The sequence below is a fragment of the Onychomys torridus genome, chromosome 16, assembly GCF_903995425.1.
Source record: "Onychomys torridus chromosome 16, mOncTor1.1, whole genome shotgun sequence".
Taxonomy (NCBI): domain Eukaryota; kingdom Metazoa; phylum Chordata; class Mammalia; order Rodentia; family Cricetidae; genus Onychomys; species Onychomys torridus.
The window spans coordinates 43,220,281-43,237,063 of record NC_050458.1 but is presented as its reverse complement, the minus strand read 5'-3'; the positions used below and the strand labels follow the sequence as shown (position 1 = coordinate 43,237,063).

The following is a 16,783-nucleotide window of genomic DNA, read 5'->3' as shown; positions in this document are numbered from 1 at the left end:
ACAGTTAGAGCCTGGTGCAGAACTTGAGGGGAGAGGCCAGGACTAATAACGCTGGATCTCACACATACACACACACAGCAGAGCTGAGTACCTCACACACATGGTCCACAAGAAGGGACCCAGGGAAAAGGAGCTGAGGACTCCAGACACAGCCACCTACCACCTCCCCTCAACATGCAGGGTCACACCTGAGTGGGAGGGCCTCTCACCAGAGACTCGCCCTCAGCTTGAGGGGGCAACTGAAGCAGCCTGCCCTCCTCAAGGATGGTCAGACCACCAGGTAGGAAAGACACAGACAGGGAGGGAAAAGTAACCACCAGGCAGCCATGAACACACTCAGCTAGGCCACCAGGAGGCAGGAGAACAGAAGAACCAGGTGGGCATGGCTGCAGAGGTTCAAATCCAGCTGCCTCTTCAGGTTCTCAATGCTATTTCTCGAGGTTGTGATGGGGATGGAGGCAGCTGGCTTAAGACACGGCTCCTGAGCAGCCCGGAGCACAGTAAGCACTCAGAAGGCATTAGCCATTGTGGTTGCTTAGTGTGGCAGTGTGTGTGCAGGCTGCTGTGGTGCAAAGAACAAAGGGAAGGAGGCGGGGATGGGGACAGAGCTGATGAGGGGGCTTCCCTTTCCCGTTGGCTCCTCAAGCCAAAAGTAGCCCTTGAGCAGGGGTGGGGGGGCACTGGAGCTGCCACTATTGCAGTCATACACACACACACACACACACACACACACACACACACACACACACACACACACACACACATACCTCGGGGGAAGGGCGCACCTCAGGCCCAAGAGCAGCCACCACGGCATCACTAACACTGGCAGGATCCGAGACATCAGCTTTGCCCTGACATGGGACACTACCCACCCTGTGTGTGAGCCAAACAGAGAACGTGCTCACACTCAAGGCCTGGCTGGCTCCTCCGTGTGCTGGACTCAGCCAGGAGAGGAGAGGCCAGCTGGGAGGCAGCAGGCTGGGAGAGCCAGGATGTGCAGCAGTAGGTGGGTGGGAAGGGTTATGGTAAGTAGGGGGTGCTCATCAGTAGCCTGGAGGGTAGGGGTATGAAGGAGCCCCCGACTGGGATGGGGAGATAAGTAATGCTGCTCTTCTCTAAGGTGGGAACAGGCTACCTTCCTGTTTGGCCTTTGTTTTTGTTTTTGTTTTTGTTTTCTGTTTCCCACTTTGTCCTGAGGTGCTGCCAAGTAAACCCAAGGCCTTGTGTGTGCTCAGCAAGCTCTCTACCTCTGAGCTATAACTCCAGTCCTGGTCTTGGTTTCCATTAAGATCTTCTCCTCCCTAGAACGTGAAGAGCTTGAGGACCCCAAGAAGGGGAGCTGCACATGGTGTGCTCCCCCACCCCATCCTGCTCACAGATGCCCTCAGCTCAGGCCTGGAGATTGTTTGCCTGGAATGAGGGCAGGGATGAAACTAGGTTTCCAGCCAATACAAGGTCACCCTCCCACCTTGGAGAATGTCCCCTCCCTATTCCTCCTTCTGCCCTTACCTCCACTCATCCGATCAGGTGTTCAAGGATTTCCTAGGATGCTGAGCTTGGAGTAAACAAGGAGATGAGGTGCCAAGGTCTAAGTTGGAGAGTTGGAACAAAGGGGCCTAAATTCCAGATGGCTGTGCTCTGTGGTCTTAGCCAAGTCACTCAATCTCTCTGAGTCTCCAATGAATAAGTAATAGTTCGCTAGCACTCCCCAGCCATCATGGGGAACAACATGAGGGAAGTCCCTGAGTTGACCTTTGTCCCCTACAGTTTTTTGAGTAAAAGAACATCATCAAAACTCTTAAATGCAGGGCTCTGGGAGGGCCACCCAGCCCTATGCCTCCATTTCACAGATAAGGGGGAAACTGAGATCCAAAAAAGGAAATGCTATTCAAAACACTTTCTGGGAACAGGATCCAGGTACATTGTCCTGCACACACCCCTTGCCCAACCCTTTAGCAGGATCTAAGGGACAGGGACTTCCCCCAGAAGTCAGAGCAGTCGAGGAGTCTAGTCATCACATCCCACTGCAAGGAACTATCTCCAGGCCCTGGCTAGCAGCCAATCAGTGCAGGGCAGCACAGCGTTCCTGCCCTGGCCCGGGCCAGTTCCACTCAATCCTCAGTCTCATTTCAGTGCTCCTTGGCTTTGTGGCTGCTGAATCACAGCCTCACTTAACAAACACCCACCTCAGGAACCCAAATCCCAAGAGAGGGCCAGCAACACTGCACAGCCTGTTGCCAAAACTGACAGCCCAAGTTCAATGCCTGGGACCCACGTGGTGGAAGGAGTTGTTCTATGACCTCCACTCCACTCATGTACCACAACACACACAGGCCCTCCCCTCCCTACACCATAGATAGATAGGTAGAAAGGTAGATAGATAGGTAGGTAGGTAGGTAGGTAGATAGATAGATAGATAGATAGATAGATAGATAGATAGATAAGTGGATAGATGGATGGATGGATAGGTGGATGGGTGGATGGATGGATGGACAGATAGATATATGGATGGATAGATAGGTAGATGTATGAATGAATAGATGATGGATGAATAGAAGATAGATAGATAGATGATGGATAGAAGATAGGTATGTAGATAGATAGATAGATAGATAGATAGATAGATACACAGATAGATAGATAGACAGATAGATGATGGATAAAAGATAGGTAGGTAGGTAGATAGATTGATTGATAGAAGATAGATAGATAGATAGATAGATAGATAGATAGATAGATAGATGATGGATAGAAGATAGATAGATAGATAGATAGATAGATAGATAGATAGACAGACAGACAGACAGTAGATGGGTAGATGGATAGAAGATAGATGGTAGGTAAGTAGGTAGAAAGACAGATGAATAGCTGGATGGATGGATAGAAGATAGGTAGGTAGGTAGGTAGGCAGGTAGATAGATAGATAATGGATAGAAGATAGGTAGGTAGGTAGGTAGGTAGGTAGGTAGGTAGGTAGGCAGGTAGATAGATAGATAATGGATAGAAGATAGGTAGGTAGGTAGGTAGGTAGGTAGGTAGGCAGGTAGATAGATAGATAATGGATAGAAGATAGGTAGGTAGGTAGGTAGGTAGGTAGGTAGACGGATGGATGGATAGATGGATGGATGATGGATGGATGGATAGAAGATGGTAGGTAGGTAGGTAGACAGGTAGATGATATAGATCTTTTATTGGTTTTAAAGCCCATGAGAAACAACAGCCACACCCATTCTCGTGTCATAACAGCAGCATCTCCCAACCCCTTGGGGACATGCCCTCAACTTGTTGCCCAGGCTCCTCCCCACAGCAGTTAAGAGGCTGGCTATAATCCTTCCTGATCTCTACACATAGAGCTGGGGAAACTAAGGCACAGGGCCGGGCAGTATAGCCAGCAGAGATGCTCAGACATCTGTCTCCCGAACCTGAGTGATGGTCACAGTCTCCACACACAGCAGGACACGGAGGAGTAACTGCCATAGTGCCGGCACAGCTAGGGCTCCCCCAAATGGTCCCCTGTGCCCCAGCACATCTTCCTCGAGGCATCGCAGAGAACAAATGGGTGCTGAGCACTCAACTGTGTCCCCAACCTGACAGTCACCCTGAGGTAGCTATGGCTGTTTTCCCATCGGATTGATGGGAAAGCCAGGCAGAGACCACACAGCCAGTGAGGCAGCCTGCGCCTGCTCCCTCCCTCCCTCCCTCCCTCCCTCCCTCTCTCTCTCTCTCTGTCTCTCTCTCTCCTCCCTTCCTCTCTTCCTGTAAGTTTCTCTGCACCTCTTTCCCTTTCTCTTTACACACACACACACACACACACACGCACACACACACACACACACACACACACACACACACACGCACACACACACACACACACGCACACACACACACACACACGCACACACACACACACACACACACACACACGCACACACACACACACACACCTTCTATTTCACCAGTTTCATGGTCATTTGCCACACCAGCCAACTGAAACAAAAAGGGAGGTCAGGCAGGATACAAGAGCCTAAAATGTTCTTCCCAGCCTAGCACATCTAACGCCCCATCCCATTAAACTGGATCAAGTCCCAGTGGGCTAACATTCATAGAGTTCAACACTTCGCAGAGACTGGGGAGTTGCCCTCAGTGTGCTAACCATTGTGACTACTGGGGTACAAGCCAGGGGGGTGGTGAAGAGGGCAATCTGGCCTGGGGGAAGGATCTCAGGGACACAGGATCATCACAACAATGGGGACCTTGGGAGTTCCCTAGTGCAGGGCCAGTGGAGTGCAGACCTGGGGCCAGAGAAGAGAAAGACAAACAGAAGAGCCAGCAGCAGGCCCGATTTCCTAAACCTCCCCCCACATCCCGTTCGTTCACCGAGTACCACCCACCCAGTGCTCCCCGCCCACTCTGCCAGACGGAGAAAAAGGAACAGTGTGGCCTCTGTGCTGCTGTCCACCAGCCGTGCCCACCCCAAAGAGCAATTTCACAGTGTGATGGCTGTAGGAATTGGTTCCCTGAGGCCCAAGATCACAAACATGATTTGCCAAGAGAATCTGGCAAAGAGGACCAACAGAGAACGTTGGCTAAGTTTCCCTATTCCCCACCCACCCTCCCACCCAAACTCACCCGTTTGCACCCTTGGCAGAGGCACGAGGCCACTTCCTAAGCATGGGTCTCCCCCAATGCTTAGGACATTAGTCACTTCCGCCACCAACACAGAAAACACGAATCATGAATCGAAGTTGGTTGCGGCAGTGCGCACCTGTAATCCCAGCACTCAGAAGGCTGAGGCCAGCCTGGGTGTTACCAACTGGTTCTAGCCAGGCTAAGCAACAAAGACCCTGTCCAAAAAAGGTGGGAGAGGGAAGAGGCAAAGAAAGAGAATCATAAAGTGCCCCCAATACACAAGCACTTCACTTACAAAAAGCCCCTTCATTTCTCCTGGTCACTGCAGCTTAAGAGAAAACCCGTTAGGATTTTCATCTTCTCTGGGCAGTTGCCACATGCTAGGGATCCCCAGTCCTCAGGCCTTAGGGCTAAGAGCGGGGAGTCCTCATCTATGTCTTTGGAACCCACATGAACAGTCTAACACACGTGGCTACTTGGAAGACCTCAGACTAGGAATGTCTAAACCTGGAGTTTCTCCCTCCTCCCTCTCCTCCTCCCTCTCCTCCTCCCTCTCCTCCTCCCCTCCTCCTCCCCTCCTCCTCCTGTCCTCTCTTCTTCCTCCCCTCACCCTCTCACTCTCTGGCCTGGACTGTCTCTCCAAAGTTCGTTCTCTCTTTGCCTCTGAGTTTTTCCAGCCAACCCACAAGCCCGAAACCACGGGAAAAACTTGTCTTCTCTCCCACTTAGCCACCTCTAGCCACTCCCCAAGAGTCTCTCAGACCCGTCCTCCTCTGCCCACATCCTGGAGTGTGCCCCCACTGGAGCGAGCCCACTGCCGAGGCCAGCAGCCTTCCTCTAGGCCCCTACTCTTGACTTTGCTTCTCCAGCCCTCCCTGTTAGCACCCCCAGTGCATCCCCACACCCTGAAAACAAAGGCACACTCCTTACCCTGACCCACAAGGCCCCCAGTGACCCAGGAGGCTCCACCTGGCTCGAACCCGGGCCCTGGCCCTCCTGGCTTCCTCTCTCACAGGTCCTCACGTCGCTCCATGAGTGCCTGTGAGTCACTGAACAAACCACTCGTCAGACGCACCTCTTGGTGATGCTTCTGTCCCACAAACATTGGCAGCTGCCTCCACCCTAACCATCTGAGCTCAACCCTACATCCCTCTCTCAGGGAAGCCCCCCACCCCACCCCAATCCAGCTCAGAGGACATGCAGAGCCTAGGCAGGGGAATGCCATGGTTAGATGGACACATCTGGAATCACAACACTTGGACAGGCAGACAGACCTCTCTAGGCCTCAGTTTCAACCACTGTGTAACAGAAGTGAAGTTCTCCATTGGCTGGAGGAGGCAGTGAGGGCCTAAAGCAGTGTCTGCCACACTTTCAGTTCTCAGGACAGAAGCCTGTCACAAACACACACACACACCCATGGTGCCCCATAGGTACCTTTCTGTAGGAACACTTCGTCTTGATTCTGTTACTGTCTGATGACATATATGTCCCTCACCAGGACATAGTTCCGCAAAGATGGGGCAAGGCTTGTTTTCATGCATCCGGGAACTGGGCATGGGGTGGCATTCCCACCAGACATGAGCAAAGAACCCTCCATCTCAGACAACCATCCCTGTCTCAGTGCGGTGTGCACTGTCAACCAGAAGGGCCCAGCCACAGCCACCAGGCAGAATCCCGCCCACCCAGGCCAGCTCCCAAGGGCTGGTGTGAGCTTTTAAAAGGCAGACCCTGAAAGGCACAAAATTCTCACAGCAGAAGAGCCAGAGCTGGCTGGCTGGATGGCTGGAGTCCCTTTGCATCAGGGCAGTCTCCTCTGATGAACACAGGCATGCTGTGGGCAGGAAGAGCCACATCCTTGGAGAAGAGGGACAGAGTCCTCCCTCTGCATCCATATGGAAAGGGCAGAATCATCTATGGAACAATCCACAGTGCGGATGGAACCAGAGTCCAGTTCTGCCCACCTCCCAGCTCTCTCCTAAGCTCCTGGAAGAGCCATGGTACCGTTCTGGATTAGAAACCCTGCTCACTGGGTGGTGGTAGCACATGTCTTTAATCCCCGTGCTCAGGAGGCAGAGGCAGCCGAATCTCTCTGAGGTCTAGGCCAGCCTGGTCTATAGAGTGAGTTCCAAGACAGCCAGGGCGGTCACACAGAGAAACCCTGTCTCAGGAAAAGGAAAAGGAAGGGAGGGAGGGAGGGAGAGAGAGAGGGAGGGAGGGGAGGGAGGGAGGGAAGGAGGGAGGGAGGAAGGGAGGAAAGAAGGACCCTGCTCACTAGCTGGGTAGCCTTAAACAAGTTGCCCCACCTCTCTGAACTAAGTTTTCTCCTCTTTAAATTACAGCAAAATTGTAATGTGTATTAGTTCCCCATTCAGGACACAGCACAAAGGGGCCTCTCTCTTCTCCAGGTTGTCAATAAACACTCACCATCCCCTATGTGATTGTACTGATGGAAATTAAGGAAGCTACAAACTGCTGTGTGCGTGTACGTGTGTGTAAGTGTGTGTGTGTGTCTCCACATTTGTGCACATGAGGGCTTGGGTTGGGGGTCCAGTTTGAAAACAGAGTGTATTTTCTAAGAAATAGCTTACAAAAGAACACATCTCCCTAAAGCCTGGGGAGGAAAGCAGCGCTGTACATCAGTAAGTAAGATGGGCCAACTTCTATCTGTGGCCTGGACATAGAGTTCTGCATGCCTTCAGGTCCCCTGCCCCCACCCTAAAACTGTCTACTCACCAAAGAGCATTATCTACCATAGATGAGGGGTGGGGTTACAAGGAACTCCCTAAAATTCTGTTTGAAAGCCCAGGTCTGTCCCCTTTAATATCAGCACTGCTGAAGCAGGCAGAGCTCTGAATTTGAGGACAGCCTGGTCTACATAGTGATTTCCAGGATAGCCTGGACTACTGTACTCAAAAAGAGGCGGGGTGGGGGGGGTTGGGGGGGGAGGGAAGAACAGAAGAAAGAGGAACTGTCCTGTAGCTAGCATGGCAATGCATACCTATAATCCCTACACTTGAGACTGAGGTGGGATGATCCTTGGTTCAAGGCCAGCCCGGGCTACATAGTGAGAACCTGGAGAGAGAGAGAGAGAGAGAGAGAGAGAGAGAGAGAGAGAAGGAGGTTTTCCTCTCACAGATCCTCAGTCTTTGGCCACCCAAAGGGACAAGAACAGGGACATACCTGGCATCTTCACCCCCTACTATACCATAACCAATCCCTGAGCTTGGTTCAAAGGATTCATGGCTTCTAGGCCCCAACTTCCTTAGAAGCCATTGAGGGAGCTGTAGAGCCCCCAGGGCATGGTGGCTAAGGTCTCGAATCCTAGCACTCAGAAAGTTGAGGCAGACTGATCATAAATTCAGCAGGCTACAGAGTGAGTTCAAGGACAATGTAGACCCTATCTGGAAAGGAAAAGGAGAGCTGAGGGTGCAGACCAGCAGTAGTGTACTTCTTTAGGATGTGAGGGTTCTTGGGCTCAATCTACAGCACTCGGGGGCGGAGGGAGGTAGCCACAGGGGAGGCAGCCACGGCATCTAAGCAGGAATCTTCTCCTTGGCCTTCAGCTCCACCTCTGCCTGGTCACAGCTCCAGGAACCTGGAGTCAACTGGCTCATGATGTCACTTGCTATGTAGTTGACTTTGGATAGCGAAAGACATATGACTCAGCAGGGACCCTTGGAGCCTCCGTAGACTGGCATTCACTGAAGGCTGATTCCCACGAACAGCCACACCCAGCCACACTGCCCTGTGTGTTGGTGCCCTCCCGAGGCCCTGCTGCACCCTCCCCTCGATTGCCTCTCTTTCCCTTAAGCTGTTCTTTCTATGCAGCCTGCCAGCCGGGCCTTCCTCGCTCCCTCATCCCCAGGCCCTGAGCATCCTTTTGCACTTTCTCTTTGCAATGAGCCTGTCTGCTGCCCCTTTTGGACCACTTGATTGACTCCACAAATAAGCACTGGGGGTCTGCTGTGTCTCTGAAAAGAGCGAATGAAGAAGAAAGCTATTTTAAAAAAAAAGAAGAAGGCATAGCCCTTTGGGCTCTATGACTTATGACGAAAATATACATCGAAGCAAGCGCTGAATAAGACCACTTTCCTGTGAACCTATTTTATAAATCCATTACCTGAACTGACTCATTTAACCCTCACGAAGCTCCCTGGAGACAGACCACCCCTGTCTTACTGAGGTGTGGACACACAAGATGACATCCCCAAATGTGAATAGTGAATAGAGGCTACGGTCAGATTTCATCCAAGCCCTGTGACTCCACCTGCCTCCTAATGTGCTCAGGTGCCCTCAGGCATCAAGGAGGCAGCTTGTAGATTTTGTATAAAGAAGTCAGGGAAGGTGATACGGAGGAGGAGACTTTGAACTGGGTTTTGACAGATGAGTAGAAGTTTGCAGAGGGCAAGAGAACAGGAAAGACACCCCAGTAAGGAAGCTAAGTACGGCATGGAATGATACATCCCGGGAGGCTGGCTGGCCAGGGCAAGAAAACATAGAGGCTAAGAGGCTGGAGTGGGTGAAGGCCCAGCAGGCCCTGTGTATCTGACAGGTGCTATGTCTGGTCCTAAAGGTCATGGAGAGCCTTTAGGGGACTTTGAGCTGGGCAAGGACCCTCCTTTCTTCCCTTCCAAACGCTGCTAAGCCACCTGGACACCAGGGCTGCATTCATGAAGCCCTGAACCCTGTGTGCGGCCACCCACCCACCCAGCCTCCCTGCATCCTTCCATCTCCCAGCCCTTCTCCCTCACTGAGCCTCTGCACTCTGTGTTCCACAGGGGCCGTGAGGGCCTCGAGTATCTTCCCGATCCTGAGTGTGATCCTGCTCTTCATGGGTGGCCTCTGCATCGCCGCAAGCGAGTTTTACAAGACGCGCCACAACATCATCCTGAGCGCTGGCATCTTCTTCGTGTCTGCAGGTAAGGCGGGGATGTGCCCCGAGAGAATGGGGGTGTGGTATCTCCTGCCCCAGCTACAGGCTGTGTCCCAGGGGAAGGTTGAGCTTTGGCTCCAGTGCATAGGCCCCCGTTCCCATGCCCAATGCCCCATCTTCTTCCCACCACTTGAGGCAAAGGCTGACGTCCCAGTAACTTTGGGGGCACTAGGCTAAGACACCCCAGTTGCCCTCTGTCCTCCCAGCACAAGCAAACTGAGGAAGAAGCAGAGAGAGAAGCACCAAGGGACCCACCCTTCCCCAGGCTGTCCCACATGATACCTAGCTGCCCCCTGCAAGCCAAGGAAGGCTGACCGCCCCCTGCCCCCTGCACCGTCCCCACCAGTAGAGCAGACAGAAGCTAGCTATCTCAGCTGTTACATGACCTATCCCAAGGACTTCAGATGCCCAAGGAACAGGAACTGTATCATCAACCATGTAATGAGCCTGGCTGCCACCTAGGAGCACACTGACCGTATTCCAGGTCATTCTCTCTCAAGAACATTCACTGGCGTCTTGCAGGAGTAAGGCCTTGCCTTAGTCCCAGTTTGCCGATTGGAACACTCGGACTATGGCCACTGTGGCCAAAGGCTTCGGCCCCCCTTGCCATTCCAGCTGCGGATTGAGCACAGTGTTTAAGCCCCCCCGCACTATATTTCCCCCATCTGCAGCCTGTTTACGGAGCACTGGATAGGGAAAGCGGTTATGAGTGCTCAGTTACCAGTGTCTATTGCTATCACTACCCCACGCTTCACAGGACACCTCTGTCTGCCAACACTGGCCCCTCCCCTTGTGACTTTATGAACCATTGGCATGATAAGATATTAAGGCAGGGCCAGCAAGATGGCTCAGTGGGTAAAGAATCTTTCCACCAAGCCCTAGGGCCCGAGTTTCATTCCTGGGACTCACACAATAAAAGGAGACGCCCGACTCCCAAAAGGTATCTAACCTCCATACCCAAGTCACGTTCACTTGCACCCCAAAAAAATAAGAAAGTTTAAAACTTTAGATAGCTGTGACTAAAGGCAGTGATGGCGCACGCCTTTAATCCCAGCACTCGGGAGGCAGAAGCAGGTGGATCTCTGTGAGTTCGAGGCCAGCCTGGGCTACAGAGTGAGTTCCAGGAAAGGCTCCAAAGCTACACAGAGAAACCCTGTCTAAAACAAAACAAACAAACTTGAGACAGTAATAGGAAACTTCATGTCCATCCATTCATGGAAATGCAAGATCAAACACCCCCCTCCCCACGCCTCACCTCCCTTCCCCCCTACACACACCCTAGCACCTCAGGCTCTTCTCTCTGACCCCCCTCTTCCCCTGCAGGTCTGAGTAACATCATCGGGATCATCGTGTATATATCAGCCAATGCTGGAGACCCCTCCAAGAGCGACTCCAAAAAGAACAGCTACTCCTACGGCTGGTCCTTCTACTTCGGGGCCCTGTCCTTCATCATCGCCGAGATGGTCGGGGTGCTGGCCGTGCACATGTTTATCGACCGCCACAAACAGCTGCGGGCCACGGCCCGTGCCACCGACTACCTCCAGGCCTCCGCCATCACCCGCATCCCTAGCTACCGCTACCGCTACCAGCGCCGCAGCCGCTCCAGCTCGCGCTCCACCGAGCCCTCTCACTCCAGGGACGCCTCGCCCGTGGGCGTGAAGGGCTTCAACACCCTGCCGTCCACGGAGATCTCCATGTACACCCTCAGTAGGGACCCCCTGAAGGCTGCCACCACGCCCACCGCCACCTACAACTCGGACAGGGATAACAGCTTTCTCCAGGTCCACAACTGTATCCAGAAGGACAGCAAGGACTCTCTCCACGCCAACACAGCCAACCGCCGGACCACGCCCGTATGAAGACCGTGGAACCCGGGGGGGACCTGGGAGGCTTGGCCCGCGGGCGGGGGAGGGACCGCAGCAGCCACGGGGAGACCTTCCACACGCAAAAACGAACAAACAAGCAAACAAACAAACAAAACAAAAAAAAAAAAAAAAAAAAAGAGAAAAATATAGCAAGTAAATCATTAAAAAAAAAAAAAAGAACAAAATACAAGAGGAACAAAATCAAAACCACAGGCTATGCGGGGGGGGAAAAATATAACTGAGGGAAGACAAACTTTAAACAAAGCAAGAGGGATAAAATTAAAATAGAAAATAAATCTAAAAGAAAATGCATGATTTCCCATGTACCATTATTTTAACATTTAATAAAAACCAATTTAAATGAAAAAAAAAAATAAAAGGGAATCAAGATAATGTAAAGCAAAAAAAAAGACAAAAAAAAAAAACAAAAAAAAATGAAGAAAGCGAGAGAGTATTTATTAGGATTTTATGTTGCCTTTGTTTTTGTTTTTGTTTTGTTTTCACTGCAGGGAGAATTTAAAAAATATAGACACATTCTTTTCCCTTTAACCCCAGAGGGCCCTGCCTCCCGGGGAGAGTAAGGGTAGAGACTCAGGGCCCCCAGGGCCAGGGGAGCAATGGTCACTGCCAAGCCCCTGGATCCCTGGCTGGGCCCTGGGATGCTGGGCAAGTTCAATGGCTCTGCAGCCAGCTCTACCCAGCACCAAGGGGGCAGTCGCAGGCCTCCAGGTGACCCAAGCCCTTGGCCCGCCCCTGTCCGTTAGGTGCCTGGAGGTGGTGCACTTGGGGCCACCCAGCCCCAGGTTCCCAGTCCTTAATGGTCCTTAACCCACTGTGATGACTTCCTAGGCCTTGGGGAAAGAGGAGGAGAAAGGATGTCTGCGGGGAGGCTCCCGGAGAAGCCAGATCCCTGGAATCCTCAGGGGGGAGCTTTTGTGGGTTCACCATCCATCTACCCACCTATCCATCCATCCATCCATCCATCCATCCATCCATCCATCCACCCACCCATCCACCCACCCATCCTGCAATTCAACATTGTTTGGTTGGATTCAACACAGTTCAGTTCAACTAACTCATTTTGCCTTTATTGAATTCCTAGGATTAGTGGCTTTACCATGTGCTGCGCAGGGGCCAGTGGGCAGAGACCTCACCATCCTTCCCAGCTGTCTCTGACTGTCACCCCTGCTAACCCACTTGCGGGTCTCTTTAGCAGAAGTCATTGGTTCGAAAGAGCTGTCTTGTGGAAGAGCATGGGCCTTCCTGAACCCTGTAGGAGATAGCTGAGGCAGGAGAGAGGCCAGCCAGTAGAACAGGACTTGGGCTGCAGGCGGGGAGGGGCTGTGAGCTGAGGTCCAGCAGAGGTGAGCAGAGATGAGTGGACATGACTTGAGAGCCGGAGGCAAGCAAGGGGGCAAGGAGCCCTCTCCTGGAGAAGTGTGGTCTCCTGTGACCCAGGAAGGCTGATGCCCTATGAAGATGTAAGCTCCAGACTGGATTATTATTACAGGGCCACCATTCTCTTGCTGTGTGACCTGGACATGTAGCCTAACCTCTCTGACCTTCATTTAAAAAATGGGAGCAGTATTAAGAGCTATTGTGGAACATGGCTATCAGAGCAGACACTTGAAGTGGTTAAATCTGTGCCTGGCACAGGGCACAGTGCAGCAGTTTTGTGCTATAGTATCCCCCTCCCTCCTGCCCACCCTCTCTCCCTCTTTCCTTTCCATAGGGTCTCCTATAGCCCAGGCTGGCCTCCAACCCTCTACATAGCTGAAGATAAACTTGAACATCTGGGTATTGGTATCACAGATGTGTGGCACCATGTCCAGTTTATATAGTGCCAGAGATCAAGTTCAGGGCCTTGTGCATGCTGGGTAAGGTCTCTGTGCTCTGAGCCATGTTCTCAGTGCCAAGCACTGAACTGGGAATGTTCTTTCACTTGTGGTGTCTCCTCTGAGCATCTGGGCTCCTAATGCTGTATGAGGATTATTGAACCACAGGAAAGGAAGGCTCAGACTGGCTGTCCTGTGTGGACATCACACAGTGCTCTCTCTCTCTCTCTCTCTCTCTCTCTCTCTCTCTCTCTCTCTCTCTCTGTCTCTCTGTCTCTCTGTCTCTCTGTCTCTCTCTCTTTCTCTGTCTCTGTCTCTCTCTGTCTCTGTCTCTCTCTCTCTCTGTGTGTCTGTTGGATCACAGACAGACATTTCTTCTCCATTTCCTTCTCTTTCTTGAATTTTCAAAAGCCAAGAAATTGCTGCTTCTCAAGGACTCAGTTCTCTGAGATGCAAAGACCCTGAGGTGGCCATCAGATGGCTATCTGGGGCCCTCTCTGGGCTTTCTTTGTTTTGGTTTTTGTTACCCTGAATAGTTTCCTCAGGACAAGTTGAAACTTTTGCATCAACGGTCTTGTATACATATAAGAAAATGGTTATTTTCTGTGTTTTCTCTCTTTTGCAGAAAGCTCAACCAGACCGCTGAAAAGTCAGCTTTGATGGTGAACGCGGCAGAGGTCATGCTGCTTCTCCCCCTTCGCCTCTCCTGCTAGGAAGCTTGTACCTTGTCGTGTTGTTTTTCCTGCTTCTGGACGGCTTGTGTTTTCTCCCTTATGATTTATGTGTCCTTTGCTGTGAGCTTTTGCACTCACAGAGGAGGGGAGTGGGCAGAGGCTGAACCGAAGATGGACGATTATAAATCACAAGGAAATGCTTTCAGCGAAACTGTGAGTTGCAGGCACGGGATGTGAGTGTGTCTGCCCTTCCCTCTCTCAAAGTCTGGCTCTGCCTCTGGCTTGCTGAGTCTGCATGGACGCCCCATGGTGCTTTTCTCTGTGGTGTTGTGGGCAACGGCTCTTTTAAGTTTAGTTATATTATTACTTAGTGTGCGTGAATGTGTGTGTGTGGTATGTGTGGATGGTGTATGTGCATGTGTGTGTGAGGGATGGTGTGCACCCTCATGTGCATGTATGGAGGCCGGAGGAGGATGTTGGGTGTCCTGCTCTATCGCTGTCTGCCTTATTTCCCACAGACAGGGTCTCTCACCAAACTTGCAGCTAGGCTGGCAGCTCGTAAACCCCAGTGATCCTTATCTCGACACCCCTCCCAGTGATAGGGTTTATAGGTGCATGTGAGGCCACATGTAGCTGTTCAGTTATATGTACATGTGCTTGCATGTCTGTGGGTCTGGGCATATAAGTGTGGTGCTTGTGAAGGACAGAAGAGTGACAGAAGGCAGGCGGATCTCTGTGAGTTCGAGGCCAGCCTGGGCTACCAAGTGAGATCCAGGACAGGCACAAAGCTACACGAGAAACCCTGTCTCAAAAAATCAAAAAAAAAAAGAAGAAGAAGAAGAAGGAGGAGGAGGAGGAGGAGAAGAAGAAGAGGAAGAAGAAGAAGAGGAAGAAGAGGAAGAAGGAGGAGAAGGAGAAGGAGGAGGAGGAGGAGGAGGAGGAGGAGGAGGAGGAGGAGGAGGAGGAGGAGGAGGAGAAGGAGAGTGCCCAATGCCCTGGAGCTGGACTTAGAGTTGCTTGTGAGCCTGCTGTGGGTCCTGGGGACGGGCCTGGCCCTCTGGAGGAGCAGTGCTCTTAACTGTGGAGTCACTTCTCTTGTCCTTATATCCAGCCTTTTATGTGGGTGCTGAGGATTCGGATCCTGATGCTTGCACACTGCCCACTCTTACAGCCCATGTCCTCTCCATCTTGAATCCTCCACACCACCCACACCCTGCTTTGTTCTGGATTGTCTTCCTGACCTTCAACTCTCAGTGGATGGCCAGCAGTTCAGAGCACACCTCGGGGTTCCCCAGCCCCACTGACTGCTCTGCCTTGTGTCCCACATGCAGCTGCTCCTCCCATCCAAAGAGGGGATCTTTTTCTCACCTTCACGGAAGCAGCATCAAACTCTTGATCCTCCTGCTTCGGCTTCCTGGGTGCAGGACTGCAGATGTGTGCCACCATGCTTAGATATGGAGTGGCCTGGCCTGAACTCTGACAGAGGGCTCCAGAATCCACCTTAACCATCCTGTCACTTGGCTTCCTGTAGACTCAGTTTTCTTCTCTGTAAAGGGGTACTAGTGTCCACTTCCCAGAACCATGACTGTAGGTAGTTTGACAATACCTGGCAAGGTGTAGCTCCCAGTAAATCCCAGCTTACTGTGAGTGGGGCTGGACATGGGATCACAATACTGCAATCTCAGCATGTGGAAAACAAGGCAGGTTCAAAGCCAGCCTGAGCTACACAGGAAGAGCCTGTTGCATTAAAAACAAAAACAGAGCAAACCCGACACGGGCCGAGGATGTAGCGCTTGCCTAGCACGTGTGAGGCTCTGGGTTTGATCCGATAAAAACAAGGAACTAGTGGTAGAGTGGCAAAGGGGAAGCTTCGAAGGCTGAGCTGCTAGGACACCGGGGAGCTGCTGCATGCTTTGGAGTGAGACAGGAACTACGGTTTAGTTCAAATCCCACCCTGTTCACTTCCTCCTCATCACCACATCCATCTGCCTAATACTGCTGTGTGTATAACACCCTCACACCCTGTATCTCAGCTCCGGGGCTGTCACAGGAGACCCCTGATGTGTGTATGTGGCGGGGGCGGGCAGGCAGGAGAGCTGATCTTGGTTGTCTGTCCACTTGACTGGATTTGGAATCAACTAAGAGATCCTTTGCCGGTCCGTCTGTGAAGGGTCTTCTCCAGAGGGCTATCTGAGTAGGGACACCCACCCTCAATGCAGCAGCCCAGACACGGGAGGGAGGTAGCTTGCTCTTGTCTCCTTGCCTTTGCGTTTTGCTGCGAGTTTGCTTTTCCTCTACCATGTCATAGCTGCCTGCTCGACATCTGTTCCCAGCTTCCTCCCACTTCTAAATATGGGCTGAATGAGAAGTGGGTTTTGTTTTGTTTTTAGACAGAGTCTCACTGTATAGCTCTGGCTGGACCAGAGCTCTCTATGTAGACCAGGCTGGCCTTGAAGCCACCAAGATTCACTTGCCTCTGCCCCTGGAGTGCTAGGATTAAAGACATCTATTGCAACACCCAGCCCAACATAGACTGAAGACCCAGCAGCTCTCCAGGAATTCTCCAAGCCTTCATCATCAGTTTGGGACTACTGGGGCACCCAGCCTCATGAACTGGCCTTTTACTGGCTTCTCGGCCTCTCCAGTGGTGAAGACAGCCATTGTTTAACTATTCAGACTGCCACGGAAGCTGATCTAATAAATCCTCTTTCAGTGTGTGTTACTGTATCTTTTCTGTCCTTCTGGGTAACACAGGAGAGGGAGACTGAGAAAGAGGAGTCTCTCTCTCTCTCTCTCTCTCTCTCCTCTCTCTCTCTCTCTCACACACACACACACACACACACACAC

At 51.9% G+C, this 16,783-nt stretch overlaps 1 protein-coding gene across 1 annotated transcript in view; it reads left to right on the top strand.

The window, feature by feature from the left end:
• Positions 1-11,544, top strand: part of Cacng2 (calcium voltage-gated channel auxiliary subunit gamma 2) — a 121,540-nt gene extending 109,996 nt beyond the window's left edge. The window contains exons 3-4 of the mRNA XM_036208059.1: positions 9,408-9,548; positions 10,886-11,544. Coding sequence (XP_036063952.1) covers positions 9,408-9,548; positions 10,886-11,421 — 677 coding nt within the window. The 3' untranslated portion in view covers positions 11,422-11,544. The remainder of the gene's footprint in view (positions 1-9,407; positions 9,549-10,885) is intronic.
• The last annotated feature ends 5,239 nt before the right edge of the window (positions 11,545-16,783 follow it).